The sequence below is a fragment of the Brachionichthys hirsutus genome, chromosome 8 (genome assembly GCF_040956055.1).
Source record: "Brachionichthys hirsutus isolate HB-005 chromosome 8, CSIRO-AGI_Bhir_v1, whole genome shotgun sequence".
Taxonomy (NCBI): domain Eukaryota; kingdom Metazoa; phylum Chordata; class Actinopteri; order Lophiiformes; family Brachionichthyidae; genus Brachionichthys; species Brachionichthys hirsutus.
Window position 1 is genome coordinate 481,361 of NC_090904.1, and position 13,395 is coordinate 494,755.

At 52.5% G+C, this 13,395-nt stretch overlaps 2 protein-coding genes across 3 annotated transcripts in view; both read right to left on the reverse strand.

Moving 5' to 3' along the window:
• Positions 1-2,172: 2,172 nt before the first annotated feature.
• dyrk3 (dual specificity tyrosine phosphorylation regulated kinase 3) lies at positions 2,173-8,624 on the reverse strand. Of its 2 annotated transcripts, none has more exons than XM_068742249.1 (6): positions 8,141-8,624; positions 6,688-6,797; positions 4,921-5,123; positions 4,603-4,873; positions 4,096-4,512; positions 2,173-4,019 (listed from the first exon to the last, which is right to left on the reverse strand). In XM_068742249.1, exons 1-6 carry the CDS (start codon positions 8,181-8,183, stop codon positions 3,291-3,293), a joined length of 1,773 nt encoding a protein of 590 aa, XP_068598350.1. In that variant the 5' UTR covers positions 8,184-8,624; the 3' UTR covers positions 2,173-3,290. The 2 variants fall into 2 exon arrangements, with proteins under 2 accessions (XP_068598350.1, XP_068598349.1); XM_068742248.1 differs by having other exon boundaries at positions 4,603-4,852; positions 4,918-5,123.
• Positions 8,625-12,889: 4,265 nt separating this feature from the next.
• The window catches only part of rassf5 (Ras association domain family member 5), a 21,488-nt gene continuing 20,982 nt past the window's right edge, over positions 12,890-13,395 (reverse strand). The window contains exon 6 of the mRNA XM_068741977.1: positions 12,890-13,033. Coding sequence (XP_068598078.1) covers positions 12,890-13,033 — 144 coding nt within the window. The remainder of the gene's footprint in view (positions 13,034-13,395) is intronic.

Below are 13,395 nucleotides of genomic sequence, written 5' to 3' on the forward strand. Positions count from 1 at the left end.
TACAGAGACACTGGCTGTGTACTCTGCTGCTGCCAGCGTGGCCTGCAAACATCACCTCATAATATATTGTTGAATAATCTGAGGGAACACTTCAATGGACGCAGTGTTGCAACTTCAAACCCGATCAATTGATTTACCAAATACCCAGAGAACGAGGACGGTATGTGATCAACTATAAATACACTGTTTACCAAAAAGTAGCGCTAACTGCTGATGACGTGAAAATCTTAGTTCCTGATAAATGACACAAGCTGCAAATTAAAATTCATGCTCAGACAAATCATGTGACAGAAACTGAGGCGGCAGCAGGAAGAGACGGGCAGATCAAGTTTCAGCCAGCCTGTTTATAGACGTGATGCCCCCCCCCCCCGTGATGCTTCAGGCCACCGCTGGATCACAACAGAGTTCGTACTGACATTAGAAACGCAAAAATATTCTTATGTCGTGCAAATATTTGAACAAGCCAGGAAGAGGTTGTCAGTAGTCAAATGCTAAACGACAGGCTGAGCAGGTCTGCAGGAAATGTTTCCGTTCAGCTTGATCGGCCTGAAGATTTAGCTGCTCACTCCGGGGGGGGGGGGGGGGGGGGCATGCGCCATATGGCCAGTAGGTAACTGGATTGCTGTCTAATGGGATTGATGTAATCTGCTTGGACATTAATAGAAAGGGAGACAAAGACACGCCTTCATTTAGATTTAAACGGCGTCTTCTGTCGTTCGGGTTTACCTGCTTTGTCAGAAGTTAGGAAAGAAAATAAGCGTGTTCTGGGATTATAAAATAGTGACGACATTGTTGAGTAAAAAACACCTGAAAGTTTTAAGATGATTCACTACATCTCAGTGCTTAAAGGAGGAACCGGTACTCTCCTGCTTTTGTAGGCTACTTTTCAGGTGACATTTTTCTACGTCCCTCCAGAAGCAAAAAATTAATTTTCTTAAAAGAAAAAAATTGTGATTTCAAATGTAGATTTTATAAACGGAAGAATCGGCTGTTCCTTTCAGGGGAACAAATTTAAAGCTAATTGAGCGTCATAAGGCTGAAGATGGTTCTCACAGTCACGCCACAAACACGATGATGTAATGAAATATGACCCCGTTCTCTCGATTACAACACCCAACAGTCAGCGGAGGATAACGCGAGTGTGCCTCCTTGGTGCAGGTAAGAAAGTCGTTATTTCCACGTCACCCAGACGTCCGTTAAGTTCTCACATCAGCTGTCGCATACTCAGACCTTCTCCAGACACCCCCCCAAAACCGGTTGCTGGTTCCCCTCTGGATGCGTGACATTCCCTTCCCTCTCCACATGCAAACATCAATGAGTCATCGGTGAAACGGGAGATGACCAGTCTACCCTTAACCTGACTGAGGTAGGAAGGTAGGAAGGGCAGAACCGCCTATTTTCATAGACACATGTAAACAAGCGAGATAAGTCCAGCACAGGACGAGGATGTGACAGAACGCGGAGGAGGGAGGTGAAACCGCCGTTTGAGGTTCCATTCCCTGCATGCTCATCGTTGACGCATTGAGGAAGCGTTCAGGGAGCAGAACTGTCAGTCGATGCCAGACTTGACAATGTTGTGACACCTGGTCTCACTTCCTGGGACCATGACTCACCCAACAGCAGGAGAAACGAGCCTGAGCCCGCCCCAGACAGACGTGGGAAAGGAAGTCCAGTCGGTTCAAGCGCAAGCAAATATATTCACTCTGGAGATTTCAGACGATTTAGACTGGACAAAAGCTAATCCCTATAAAGAGAACGCAACGTCTGCACCAGCGCCACGTCCGGAGCAGCGCCTGAGAGACGGCGTCGTTGGGACGCTAGAGGCCTTTCTGGAGGTCCGGACCGGCCCCCTCAGACTGCACTCGGCCTTTGAGGGTTTTTTAATACACGCCACCATCGAGGAGTCCGACTCATCCGTGTCTGACCGGATGAACCAGAACTCGTTTTATCGTGATTCATCACACGCGTGAAACGCAGGAGGGCGTCTTAGCACACGCCCCCGGCGCCCAACAGCAAGAACCCGAGGCTGGCGGCTGTGCAACCAACGAGGAACGTTCGGTTATGATGAAATCTCAATCTGGCTTGGACTTTTAGTGCAACCTCACCTGTGTGTGTGTGTGTGTGTGTGTGTGTGTGTGCGCGTGATGGGAAATCAGTCCACAGCAGCACGTACAAGTTTATAACATTTTATTTCATTTAAAAAAGAAACTATCACAAGTTAATTTGGTTATTGTACAGTTTGTTTCATGCTGGAACACCAAACACTCCTAACGCACACGACTAGTAACCAAGACGACGAAATCCTTCCTCTCACGCTCTATTTAACGAATCGCAGCAGAAACCACTTCTATTTTAAAAACAACCGAGACAGAGTCGTAGAAATCCCTGACGTTTTCACTTCAGAAACGAGGGATGAGAAAAGAAGTGAGAGGCGTGGTCCATACAACATGCACCCGACACGTCTGTGTGTGTGTGTGTGTGTGTGTGTGTGTGCGTGTGATTTGGACAGCACCATCATTACGTGTGCGAGTTGAAGAGGTTCCCTGCCCTACATGAGACTGCGATGGGGGGGGGGGGGGGGGGGGAGATCTAGGTCAGGCCCTCGTATACGCGTTCTCTCGCTCGCCCCCAGCGGAGCTGCACGCACACACCTCCGTCCTCGGGAGGCGGGAGGCGGGGACAGGTGATATGAGACTAAGATACGACTCCCTGAGAAACGCTTCTCCGTCATTGGCCCATCCTGCCTCTTCGACACGCCCCTGACTTACATCAAGCATCCCACCGCTCAGCTCGCGACATTCTTCCACCACGGTCAGAAAAAAGAAAAAAGAAAACTCTTATTGCTAAAAAGATGCTTTTTCACTGTGCATTGACGATACCTCACACCCGTAAAAAGGCTCCGTGTTTGAACTTTGTGTGTTCAGGGCCCAAACGCTGGAGCGTGATCCATGCTCCTCTGAAACTACAGTGTGTTCTAATCCCAATCCTCTGTAGCCCTTTAAGTTTCACTCAAACAGTCCCAAGAAAGTGTGCCGTTAAGAAAGCGTGTGGGGGGGCGAGCAGGTGCGCCCGAGTGTGTTCTCCTAAAACACACACAGATCAAACACCTGGCTGTACGTAGCAGCGCCACGGCTACAAGGACAGTCTCTGTATAAAAGCGTCTTCAGCTAATATTAAAAACCAGGAAACCTCTAAGTAAAAAACAAGTAACAGAACAACCGATGAGTTTTAAAACCCAGTCCGACTCCTCCCGAGGAGCTGAGAGGAGGTCTCTCTCTCTCTCTCTCTCTCTAAGAGACGAGTTTGGGGAGGACGGTACGCAGCGCTACGGCCTCCCCAGAATCTCCCATCATGTTACTCCTCAGTTTGCTGCTGGCCACAGTGGAGCCTAAGCCCCCGCCCTTGGCCAGGATGGAGGGGAAGGAGGTGCTGTGGTGCTCAGAGAGCCGTTTCACCGTGGCCCCCGGGCTCTTATCAGTCCCAGGGAGGGGCTTGGGCAGGCGTCGATACAGCCAAGGGTGTCTGAGGGCCTGGCTGGGGGTGAGACGGGACGAGGGATCCCAGTCCAAACACCTCTTTATGAAGTCAGTAAAGGTGGGGTCCTCACAGCCCTTGAGCGCCGCGGTCCACTCCTTGCTGCCGGGGGGGCCTCTCATCTTACCACGACGAGAACGAGACCCCGTCAGAACAGTAGCCCCCGTAGGGAGGATGTTGGCTCCGCAGTATCGAGGGTGGCCCTTGGAGTTGATGAAGTTCTTCGCCCTCTTGGCCTGCTCCAGGACCTTCTGGGGGGGCATACCCAACAGCTCCATGACACAGGCCAGCTGGTCTCCCTCGTCCTCCCCAGGGAACAGGGGGTAGCCGGTCAGCAGCTCCGCCAGTATGCAGCCAAAGCTCCACATGTCAATGGCGAGGCCGTAGCGCGAGCCCAGGATCACCTCTGGAGCGCGGTAGAACCGGGACTGGATGTAGGTGTAGACCCGCTGGTGCTCGAAACAGCTGGAGCCAAAGTCAATCACCTGGAGGGGGGGGGGGGGGGGCAGGAGAACAGGCCGTGAGCGGACGTTCCAAGGCGCAGGCCGGCGGGGGTCCTACCTTGATGCCGCTGCGGCCCTGCTGCTTGAGCAGGATGTTCTCCGGCTTGAGGTCACAGTGGATGATCCTGTGCCGGCTCAGGGCCTCCAGGCACTGCAGGATGGAGTGTGCAAACTTCCTGACCAGCGGCAGGCTGAAGCCCTGGAACTTGTTGCGCTTGATGAGCTCGTACAGGTTCATGCTCAGCAGCTCAAAGGTCATGCAGATGTGGCTGCGGAAGGTGAAGTTCTCCAGCATGTGCACGGCGTTCATGGTGCCGCTGCGATCCTGCTTCCGCAGGTGCTCCAGGATGCGGATCTCCTCCTGCGCCTGCCGGTGGAAGCGCTTCTCGTTGCGCACCATCTTCAGAGCCAGGTGCTGCTGCAGCTTGTGGTCGTACACCTTAGCCACCTGGCCAAAGCTACCTTTACCTATAATCTGAAGACGAGAGGGGGGGGACACGAGCAGGTCAGATACAGACGAGACGGAAGCAGGGTTCCTAGCGGCACTCGGCCGCATCGCTCTGACCTTGAGGAACTCGTAGCGGTACGCCAGGTGGTCGTGGGGGACGTGAACATAACCCCCCTGCTCATCATCGTAGCCACAGTTGTTGCTGCCTCCTGCTACGGCGGGCCTCTTCTTAGCACCGGGTCCCACAAAGTAGACGTCTGGGTAGGAGTGGATCTCCGTCTGCTCCAGGGGGGTCAGCTGTGATTGGTACAGCCTCACAGCCTGGTCTGGGCTGAGGGGGCCACACAGTTTCCCACCGGATTCCGTGCTGCGGATGGATTCATTCATGGTGAATGATGAGCAGCTGCTTTTGGGTGGGCGTGTCCGTCTCACCTGTCGACGCTGCGCTCCTTGGACAGGCTGGACACGAGGGCAGGTTTGGTGGGTGTCTGACCAGCGGTCCCGCTGTTCAGCGTGCTCGCCGTCGGTATGGCATTCACCTTTCGGTTGTTGGTGGAGTCCTCATACAGGTATTTGACCTTCAGCTGGCCACCTCGGACACTCACCTGATCCCTCATTACTGTCTTGTTACTGACAGCCTATTGGGGGACACAAAGACAACGGCTGAGACTCGAGCCATCAGGCTTTGCTGTGAGGCTACAGGTAACGACCGGCTCCCTTTGGGTATCCAGACATTTGCAGACTACGGCATCAGAAGCGTGCACAGAGAGGCTGCAGATGACATCATGAGTTTAACAACGTGCACTGTCACTGGGTGTCGCCTGACACATGACCGGCACGGCGATGAGCCCTCGGGCAGCCGCCGAACCAGTACAACACGATCTGGAGCCAATGTGGCAGGACCGGTAGGAGAGCAACCGGATCAGCGCACGCACAACCAAAGCGAGATGACCCCCGCACGGCTAGCGGCAGCAGTGCGTCCGTCGGACGCTTTACCTCCTTTGTTCCGGATTAGAATGTATGCAGCCGTTCGTTTTGGGATCTCTTTTATTCACATTCTCCCTCAAACAGTTTCAGCAAAGCCATCCTCCCTCAACCCCAGGAATTCAGCCCTCCTCTTCTCACAGAAAAAGCCACACAAACCTCGGAGGGAAACAGCAGTCATTAAATGTAGAGCACACTCCAGAAGCAGCATGGCTCCCAATAAGAACTCAGCACACACTGAGGGGCAGTGTCTGGGACATTGTTTCAAAGGTGGGGGGGTTTCTCCTTTTGTCCCGTCAGGTCGCTACGCCGCACAGCTCTAAAACAATGTCCGCCGATGACGACAATGCAACAAGGAAACGCACAATACAAGTACGTGTTTACACGTTCCAATGAAAGAGGATGGGCTGTTTGTGTATTGGGCTCGAGTCCTAAAATAGAGCTGGAATGCTGGACGGGTTCCCGTACATGCAAGGGTCTAGCCCTGCTGCTGACCTGGGGTCCTGTGCAGCAGACAGCGGTTCTAATTCTGGTTCTGGTTCTAATTCACCAGCAGGCTGCAGCGTGGGCGGAGAGCCCAATCAGTCACAGCAACGTGGGCCGGATCAGAGACGCACACCCATCGAGCCTTTTATTACGTCCCACAACAACAACCGACTTTCTCCTGCTCCAACCGACCACAGGGAAAGGATCCGAGCTCCGGCCGAGCTCCGGCCGAGCACCAGAGGAGAGCGACACGACACGACGCACGAAAGGAAAGGAAACAAGGCTAGGAGAGGAAACTCGGCCTGACCGCTGACGGCGGGTTGGTCAATCCGTTTGTGGGTCACGTTTTCAAGCCCAATCAATCTTTACAATCAATTCAAAGTAGCCCTTTTCCCCCCGGTGGTGACCTTTTGTCTGCGCATGTGCGTTTCCTGGCCGAAGGGCTTTGAAGCGGAGCAGCCTTACCACGACGGTACGTCACTGAGGCTGCAGCGGACATTTGTGCTGTTCCCTCGGCATGCAAGAGGTTAACACTGCCTACGCTCAACGGCTGAAAATCCACTGAGAACTGCCTACTGGAGTAATACGCATCACATGATCACATACTACTTCCACTGAATGGTGCAGAAACTCGACTGAAGTACAGAGACTGATCTAACCAGCGCTGGGCTCCCCAGCCTCAGGAATAAGACTGAGAGGGAAAGGGGGGGCTGCGGGGATCCGTGTACTCACAGTGTGTTTGGGCATGGGGGGCAGTCCAGACGGGCTGTTGGTACCAGCGTCGTCCTTCAGGACGTGGTCTGTCCTCATGTAGGAGTCGTAGAGACCATCACCGTGCCGTGCTGAAGCAGAGACAAACAACATCATTCCATCTGAGGCACACCTGGACACGCAGCTCCAGGTGTGCTTCCTGTGTAACCCTCCATCTCCTCATTGGTTACGCGATCAACCAATCTACCGGTTCCAATGAGAACACACTGGAGCCCCATCAATCTGTGGGAAGGCACCTCGCCTGCCACACGTCCTGCAATCAGACCATTATTACCGGACCGGCTCGATCCCAGGCCAGAGCGCCGACCTGCTCAGCTCAGACGGGGCTTAGGGTCCGGAGAGCTAGCTAGCTAGCGCTGCAGCGGTATTATTGGCCTAATGGGGGTAACAGACGCCTCTGTGACGACAGCATCTTTCCATCTGTCCGTTCAGGCCGAGTCACGCAGCGCACACGCCAGGTGTGCTCAGAAATAGTGCTCGCTGGGAAGGGCACGTGTCGTTCAATAGACCTCGCCTCCTGGGCATCAAGCCAAAGACATAACGCGAGACGAATGAGCGGAGCATTTGGGATTGCAGGCGGAAGCCGATGAGGTACTCAAATGACAAACCCCATCACCTCGACGGTCATTTAGCTTGCCCCCAGTTAGCATTAGCCACCAGTGCGCTGGGTTAGCTCACTAACAGGACAGACCGGTGGCTTGCTGGCGTTCTCTTCCTGGGAGCATCGTGGCCACGCTCAGGTGCGTCACGGCTCCGGGACAGATTAGCCATGCTGCCTGCACAGCACAGCAAACGGAAGCATTAGCTCCGTGCACAGACGCACATCCCTAATCGCTCAGGTGCGTCTCAGGACGGCGCAAGTTACCAGAGACGAGACCTGGAAGAAGAGCAGCGGCATCCGGCGGTAGCAAAAGGAGGACCAGGGTTCGAGCTCACAGGTCATAAAACGTGCTCGTGGGGCAAAGTCAGAGCTCTGTGTCCTCCCTCCAGAGAATACTCCTTAAATACACAACAAAGATGGCCGACGGGCCAATGAACCCACAGCAGTGACAAGGTGCGAAACACGCGTTCGGAAAAGTACCTGCCACAAATACGACCACGTCCTGATATCGTTGTGTATCCACTATGCAATAAAGTATTTCTACTTCAGACAAAGCTCAACAGAACAAAGTTTACCTGCCCGCCCTCCATCCACACACCTTGACATTACAGCTACCTGTCCTCCATCCACACACCTTGACATTACAGCTACCTGTCCTCCGTCCACACACCTTGACATTAGAGCTACCTGTCCTCCGTCCACACACCTTGACATTAGAGCTACCTGTCCTCCATCCACACCTTGACATTAGATCTACAAAAAAATAAGAATAAAGCAAGGAAACATTTCGGAAACGATGCAGCGACAGCTTACCTGCGACTATCGGGCCCTCCGGCTTCCTGCTTATAATCATCATGATTGATATTAATACGTGATTCCAGCATCCGACGTGAAAAAAGATCCTCTAACAAAAGTGAGAAAGAAGGCGTCGGGCTCGCTAGCAGCATTTATATCCTTCTAAAAGCAACAGGAACAAAGTGGCCTCCTCCGGTTTCACGCTGTAATTGGTCCTTATTTACTGTATAGTCAGGCTGGCTATCATTAGCCCCGGCTATCATTAGCCCCGGCTATCATTAGCCCCGGCTATCATTAGCCCCGGCTGCGGTTCGAAAACCCTGAGCAAGCGTTGGGGGTCGTTCCCCTAACTAAGCTAGCCAGCTAGCAGCTAGCTCGCACGGCCACACGAAAAACACACGAAAAAGAATAAGAGTCCGGTACTAGTTTAGAGTCCGGGTACTAGTTTAGAGTCCGGGTACTAGTTTAGAGTCCGGTACTAGTTTAGAGTCCGGGTACTAGTTTAGAGTCCGGTACTAGTTTAGTCCAGCTTGGTGGTGTGAGCCGACCCAGCACCATTCCCGTTCTTATTCCGGGTTCGTCGGGAGTAGAGAGCGAACACTCGCCGACCCCCCCCCCCCCCGGGATGTTGCCTTCCTTCGGGACAGCTTGTGGCGGTTTCCTTCGTCTTCCGGGAGGCTAGCCGACGCAGACTAGCTCGCTAGCTGTAGCCAAGCCCCATTTTAAGCCCCATTTTAAGCCCCATTTTAAGCCCCACATTGAGCCCCGCATTGAGCCCCGGAACAGCGGCGCGTCGTCCTCGCGGCGAAGCTTCACCTGCAAAGCGGAGCAAAGCGGCAGCGCTGTTGCTAAGGGCGGCTTCACCGAGCCCGGAGGGAGGGGGGGAGGAGCGGGGGGGGAGGAGCGGGGCGGGGCTTAGAAAGCTGCGGGAGAAGGCGCCCCATAGCGGCCAAACGATGTCACCGCGTGGGACCCGAGATCAGCGTGTAGTTCAGGTACTAGAACCCACGCGGTGGCGCAGTGGTTAGCGCTGTCGCCTTACAGCAGCAGGCACCGGCTTCCAGTTTGTGTGTATTCCTCGTGCGTGTGCGTGTGCGTGAATGGTCGTCTGTGTGTTCATTTGGGTGAATACATATTTGAGATGTGAAGTGGCAAAATAGAATTCTTCTGAATGTACCTTTGATGGCGGGTCGCTCGGTGGTCTCGGGTTTCTGATGATGATGATGATGAATATATTTATTAGGTGAAGGTGAAGGAAGTCATTGTGAGACAGTAAATGCAGCTTTGGGTCAATGAAGCGATAATAACCCCCATTTGCAAATGGAGGCCACAAAGGCTCGACCTTTGGCCATTCACCTCGTCGACCTGTTGGGTAAGGCGGAGCTTTGGACTGAAACCCGAGAGGGCTCGATATAGAGGAGTGAGCGGGGGGGGGGGCAAGCTGAATCCAGACAGTGATACATGTTGATGCTAATCTTAGCTCCTTCTCAGAGGTGAGAAGAGGGTCTGTCTATAAATAAGCATCCTGACACAGTTTCAGACACCCCCCCCCCCCCCCCCCCCGGCCAGCTGGGCATGCTGATTATTCATAGATGGTGGTGAGAGAGAGACTAAGGAGGCAAAAGCTATAAACTCACCTGCTTATTGCGCTTTCCTCCCAAAAGCGTTCCAGGTGAGAGTCTGTGGACCAAGCTGAGCTCTAGAAACGGGAGCAGGAGCAAAGCTACCTCTAGGTCCGGGGGGGGGGGGGGGTCCTGGCTGTATTTGGCCTGCGTTTGTGACAGACACTGACACCTGGCCCAACAGGAACAGGTCTGTAAATCCCATTGAAAGAGAATCAACCTGAAAATGATTATATCAGAACCCGAACGGTTTATCACGTCAAGCATATGAAAAACACTGAATGACACACATAACACACGTCAGCCAGCAGCTTTGATCATACCTGCAGCTCAGATGAGGTATCGCCACCTGCTGGTGCTTTGAGTCCCAAACAAGCAGCAGAGCAACGTGTCGTTATCCAGACGCGTTTGGGTCACGGCTTCTGTTCAAGTCGCTGATGCACTAAATGTGTGGTTTATAATAGAACGATGGTGTGTGTGTGTGCGTGCACATAGTTCATGCGATATATGAAGTGATTTTCCGCTCTGGATGTTTGCAGCGGCTGTAATGCTGTTTTAATACTGCCGTCAAAGCGAGAGAGAGACACAAGGTCAAAGGAACATTTCAATAAAGGGATGACCTTTTTTTATTTATTTCATTTTGATATTCTGTACAGTTCTACCGATATATTCAATTAAAACAAAATAAATTGCAAAACAGCATTAAGTCTCAACCTCCTTAAAATGGCATCGCATGGATGGAGTGGACCATGAAATAAATAACACACAAACACGCACATGCACACGCACACGCACAGTGTCTGTCAGACAGACCGATGTGCTGAGGGTGGGAAGAAGACAGAATAATATCCATCCATACATGCGCTCAGCCACGTGTGTGCAGACACACCACAGACACACGCCACAGACACACGCCACAGACACACGCCACAGACACACGCCACAGACACACGCCACAGACACACGCCACAGACACACGCCACAGACACGCCACAGACACACGCCACAGACACACGCCACAGACACACGCCACAGACACACGCCACAGACACACGCCACAGACACACGCCACAGACACACGCCACAGACACACGCCACAGACACGCCACAGACACACGCCACAGACACACGCCACAGACACACGCCACAGACACGCCACAGACACACGCCACAGACACACGCCACAGACACACGCCACAGACACACGCCACAGACACACGCCAGACACACACCACAGACACACGCCACAGACACACACCACAGACACACGCCACAGACACACACCACAGACACACGCCACAGACACACGCCACAGACACACACCACAGACACACGCCACGCACACACGCCACAGACACACGCCACAGACACACGCCACAGACACACGCCACAGACACACGCCACAGACACACGCCACGCACACACGCCACAGACACACGCCACACACACACGCCACAGACACACATAAAGCAAAAGGCACTGCTAGCAGGGACAGCTAGGACGTCAGGTGGGGGCGTTGGAGATGAAATGGTGCGACTCGACGAGGACAGATGTGCTTATCGACATCGGGCCTCATTTATCTGTCACATCAAAGTGAAAGCGACGATGGAGAAGCTTTGGTTGAACACATCTTAAGGTCCTGCATGCTGCACATTTTTTACAACCTAATTAGCAGTTGTGTTATATTACATGTGCACGACATGCATGTCTCAAAACTGGTTAAGCGAGGCCAATGAGGGAGCGCTGATAAAACACTTGTTAAAAATCACTGCTCACATTGTCCTCACGCACACGCACACGCACACGCACACCGACCAGCAGGTAGAAAACCAAAAGAATTCATGGAACAACAAAGTCCACGTCTGTTTCCAGTGTCTTTGTGATACATTGCAAACATGTCTGTGGTAGATCACGGCCATTACCATACGGACGGGGGGGGGGGACCATTCAGGGAGCTGAAGCTAAATGTGTTCAAACAGGAGAGTTACTTTTTAAATCCTTTGAAATCCTCTCCATAGATCTGTCTTTCTAAGCTTTGGTGTAATAATCTCACATTCAAATGCATCCCATATATAAAAAACAGAAACGCAAGATCCCTCTGAGAATAGAATTTAAAGTCGGTGAAAGTTTAGATCTGGGGGGGGGGGGGGGGTACACAGTTTCACATGGCGTCGCAGGAAGCAAATGGAATGTTCAAAAACAGGCTGAGATTTAGGTCAAAGTGCGCTCAGATGGGAGTAATTCAAGTTCATGTTCCGCTGAAGGCAAGGCGCAGTGGTTAGCGCTGGTGCCCTAGAAGGTCACGGGTTCAAATCCAACTTGGGGCCTTTCTGTGAGGATGTTCTCTCCGTGTCTGCGTGGGTTCTCTCCGGGTTCTCCGGCTTCCTCCCACCTCCAGAAATATCCAGAGTAGGTGAATTGGTTACACTAAGTTGTCCGTAGGTGTGTGTGTGTGTTTGTGTGTGTGTGTGTGTGCGTGTGTGAATGATTGTCTGTCTGTGTGTGACCTGCGATGACCTGGCAGCTCTCACTCGTACACTGCTGGGATAGGCTCCAGCACGACCCGGGTTTCGTGAATGTTTCCCCTTGACTTCATTTGCCTCTCCATTCCGTCTGGTTCTTGCATCCAAAGCAAAAGGTACGGTACTTTATACACGCATCCAAGTATAAAACAAGAATCAGTGTGATTGTCCGTCCCAAGGAGGTGCTGAACTTCGAACTCTGTGTGCATGTGAATGAGCAGAAGTAACGCTTGCAGTAGCGGCGGCGGCGGCAGAGGAGGGGGCGATGGTTGAAATCACCACTGGATGGTATCGACCCAAAAACTCACCACTGGATGGTATCGACCCAAAAACTCACCACTGGATGGTATCAACCCAAAAGAGAGCTGGAGTTTTACATCTTGCTATGATCTTTCTGTTTGTTTGTGCTCGACAATAAAAGCCCAGACTCCACATGTCTCTCCTCAGGAAGTGTATAGGTTGGGGGGGGGGGTGTCCTGAGATTGGGTGTTAATGTACTGCATGTTAGGGCAAATATCAAGCGTGGGGACAAGTACTCGGGTCTTGGAAGAGACTGTAGGTCCTTAGGGATTGAAGGGTATAGTCTTTCCCTGGGCTGAGGTCATAAGGAAACAGGTGAGGGGTCAGGGGTCATGTTGTCGTAGGGCCTGTTGTACTTGCTGTCGGTACATGGTGTATTTTTGTTCCACCGCCCGCACACGCTCCGCTTCCTCTTTCCCCAGGATTACCAGGAAGTTTTGTAGCTCAGGGACAGAAAAAGCGTGCCACTGTCAGAGAGAGGGAGGAGGACCGGTTAGTCGTTACACGGGGAAGTGACCGGTTAGTCGTTACACGGGGAAGTGAGATACGCCCGTCACTCCCGGAACGTCTAACAAAAAATATAGATGATCATTTTAGTGTCAAATCATGCCTGGGAACATTTAGGCGTGAGAAAAATCGATAAATAAATAAAGAAACCATAGATTCAGAAAATGTGTGCACGTGTGCATGTGTGTATGTGTGTAAGTGTGCATGTGTGCATGTGTTAATGTGTGCACGTGTGCATGTGTGCACGTGTGCACGTGTGCATGTGTTAATGTGTGTACGTGTGCATGTGTGCATGTGTGCATGTGTTAATGTGTGTACGTGT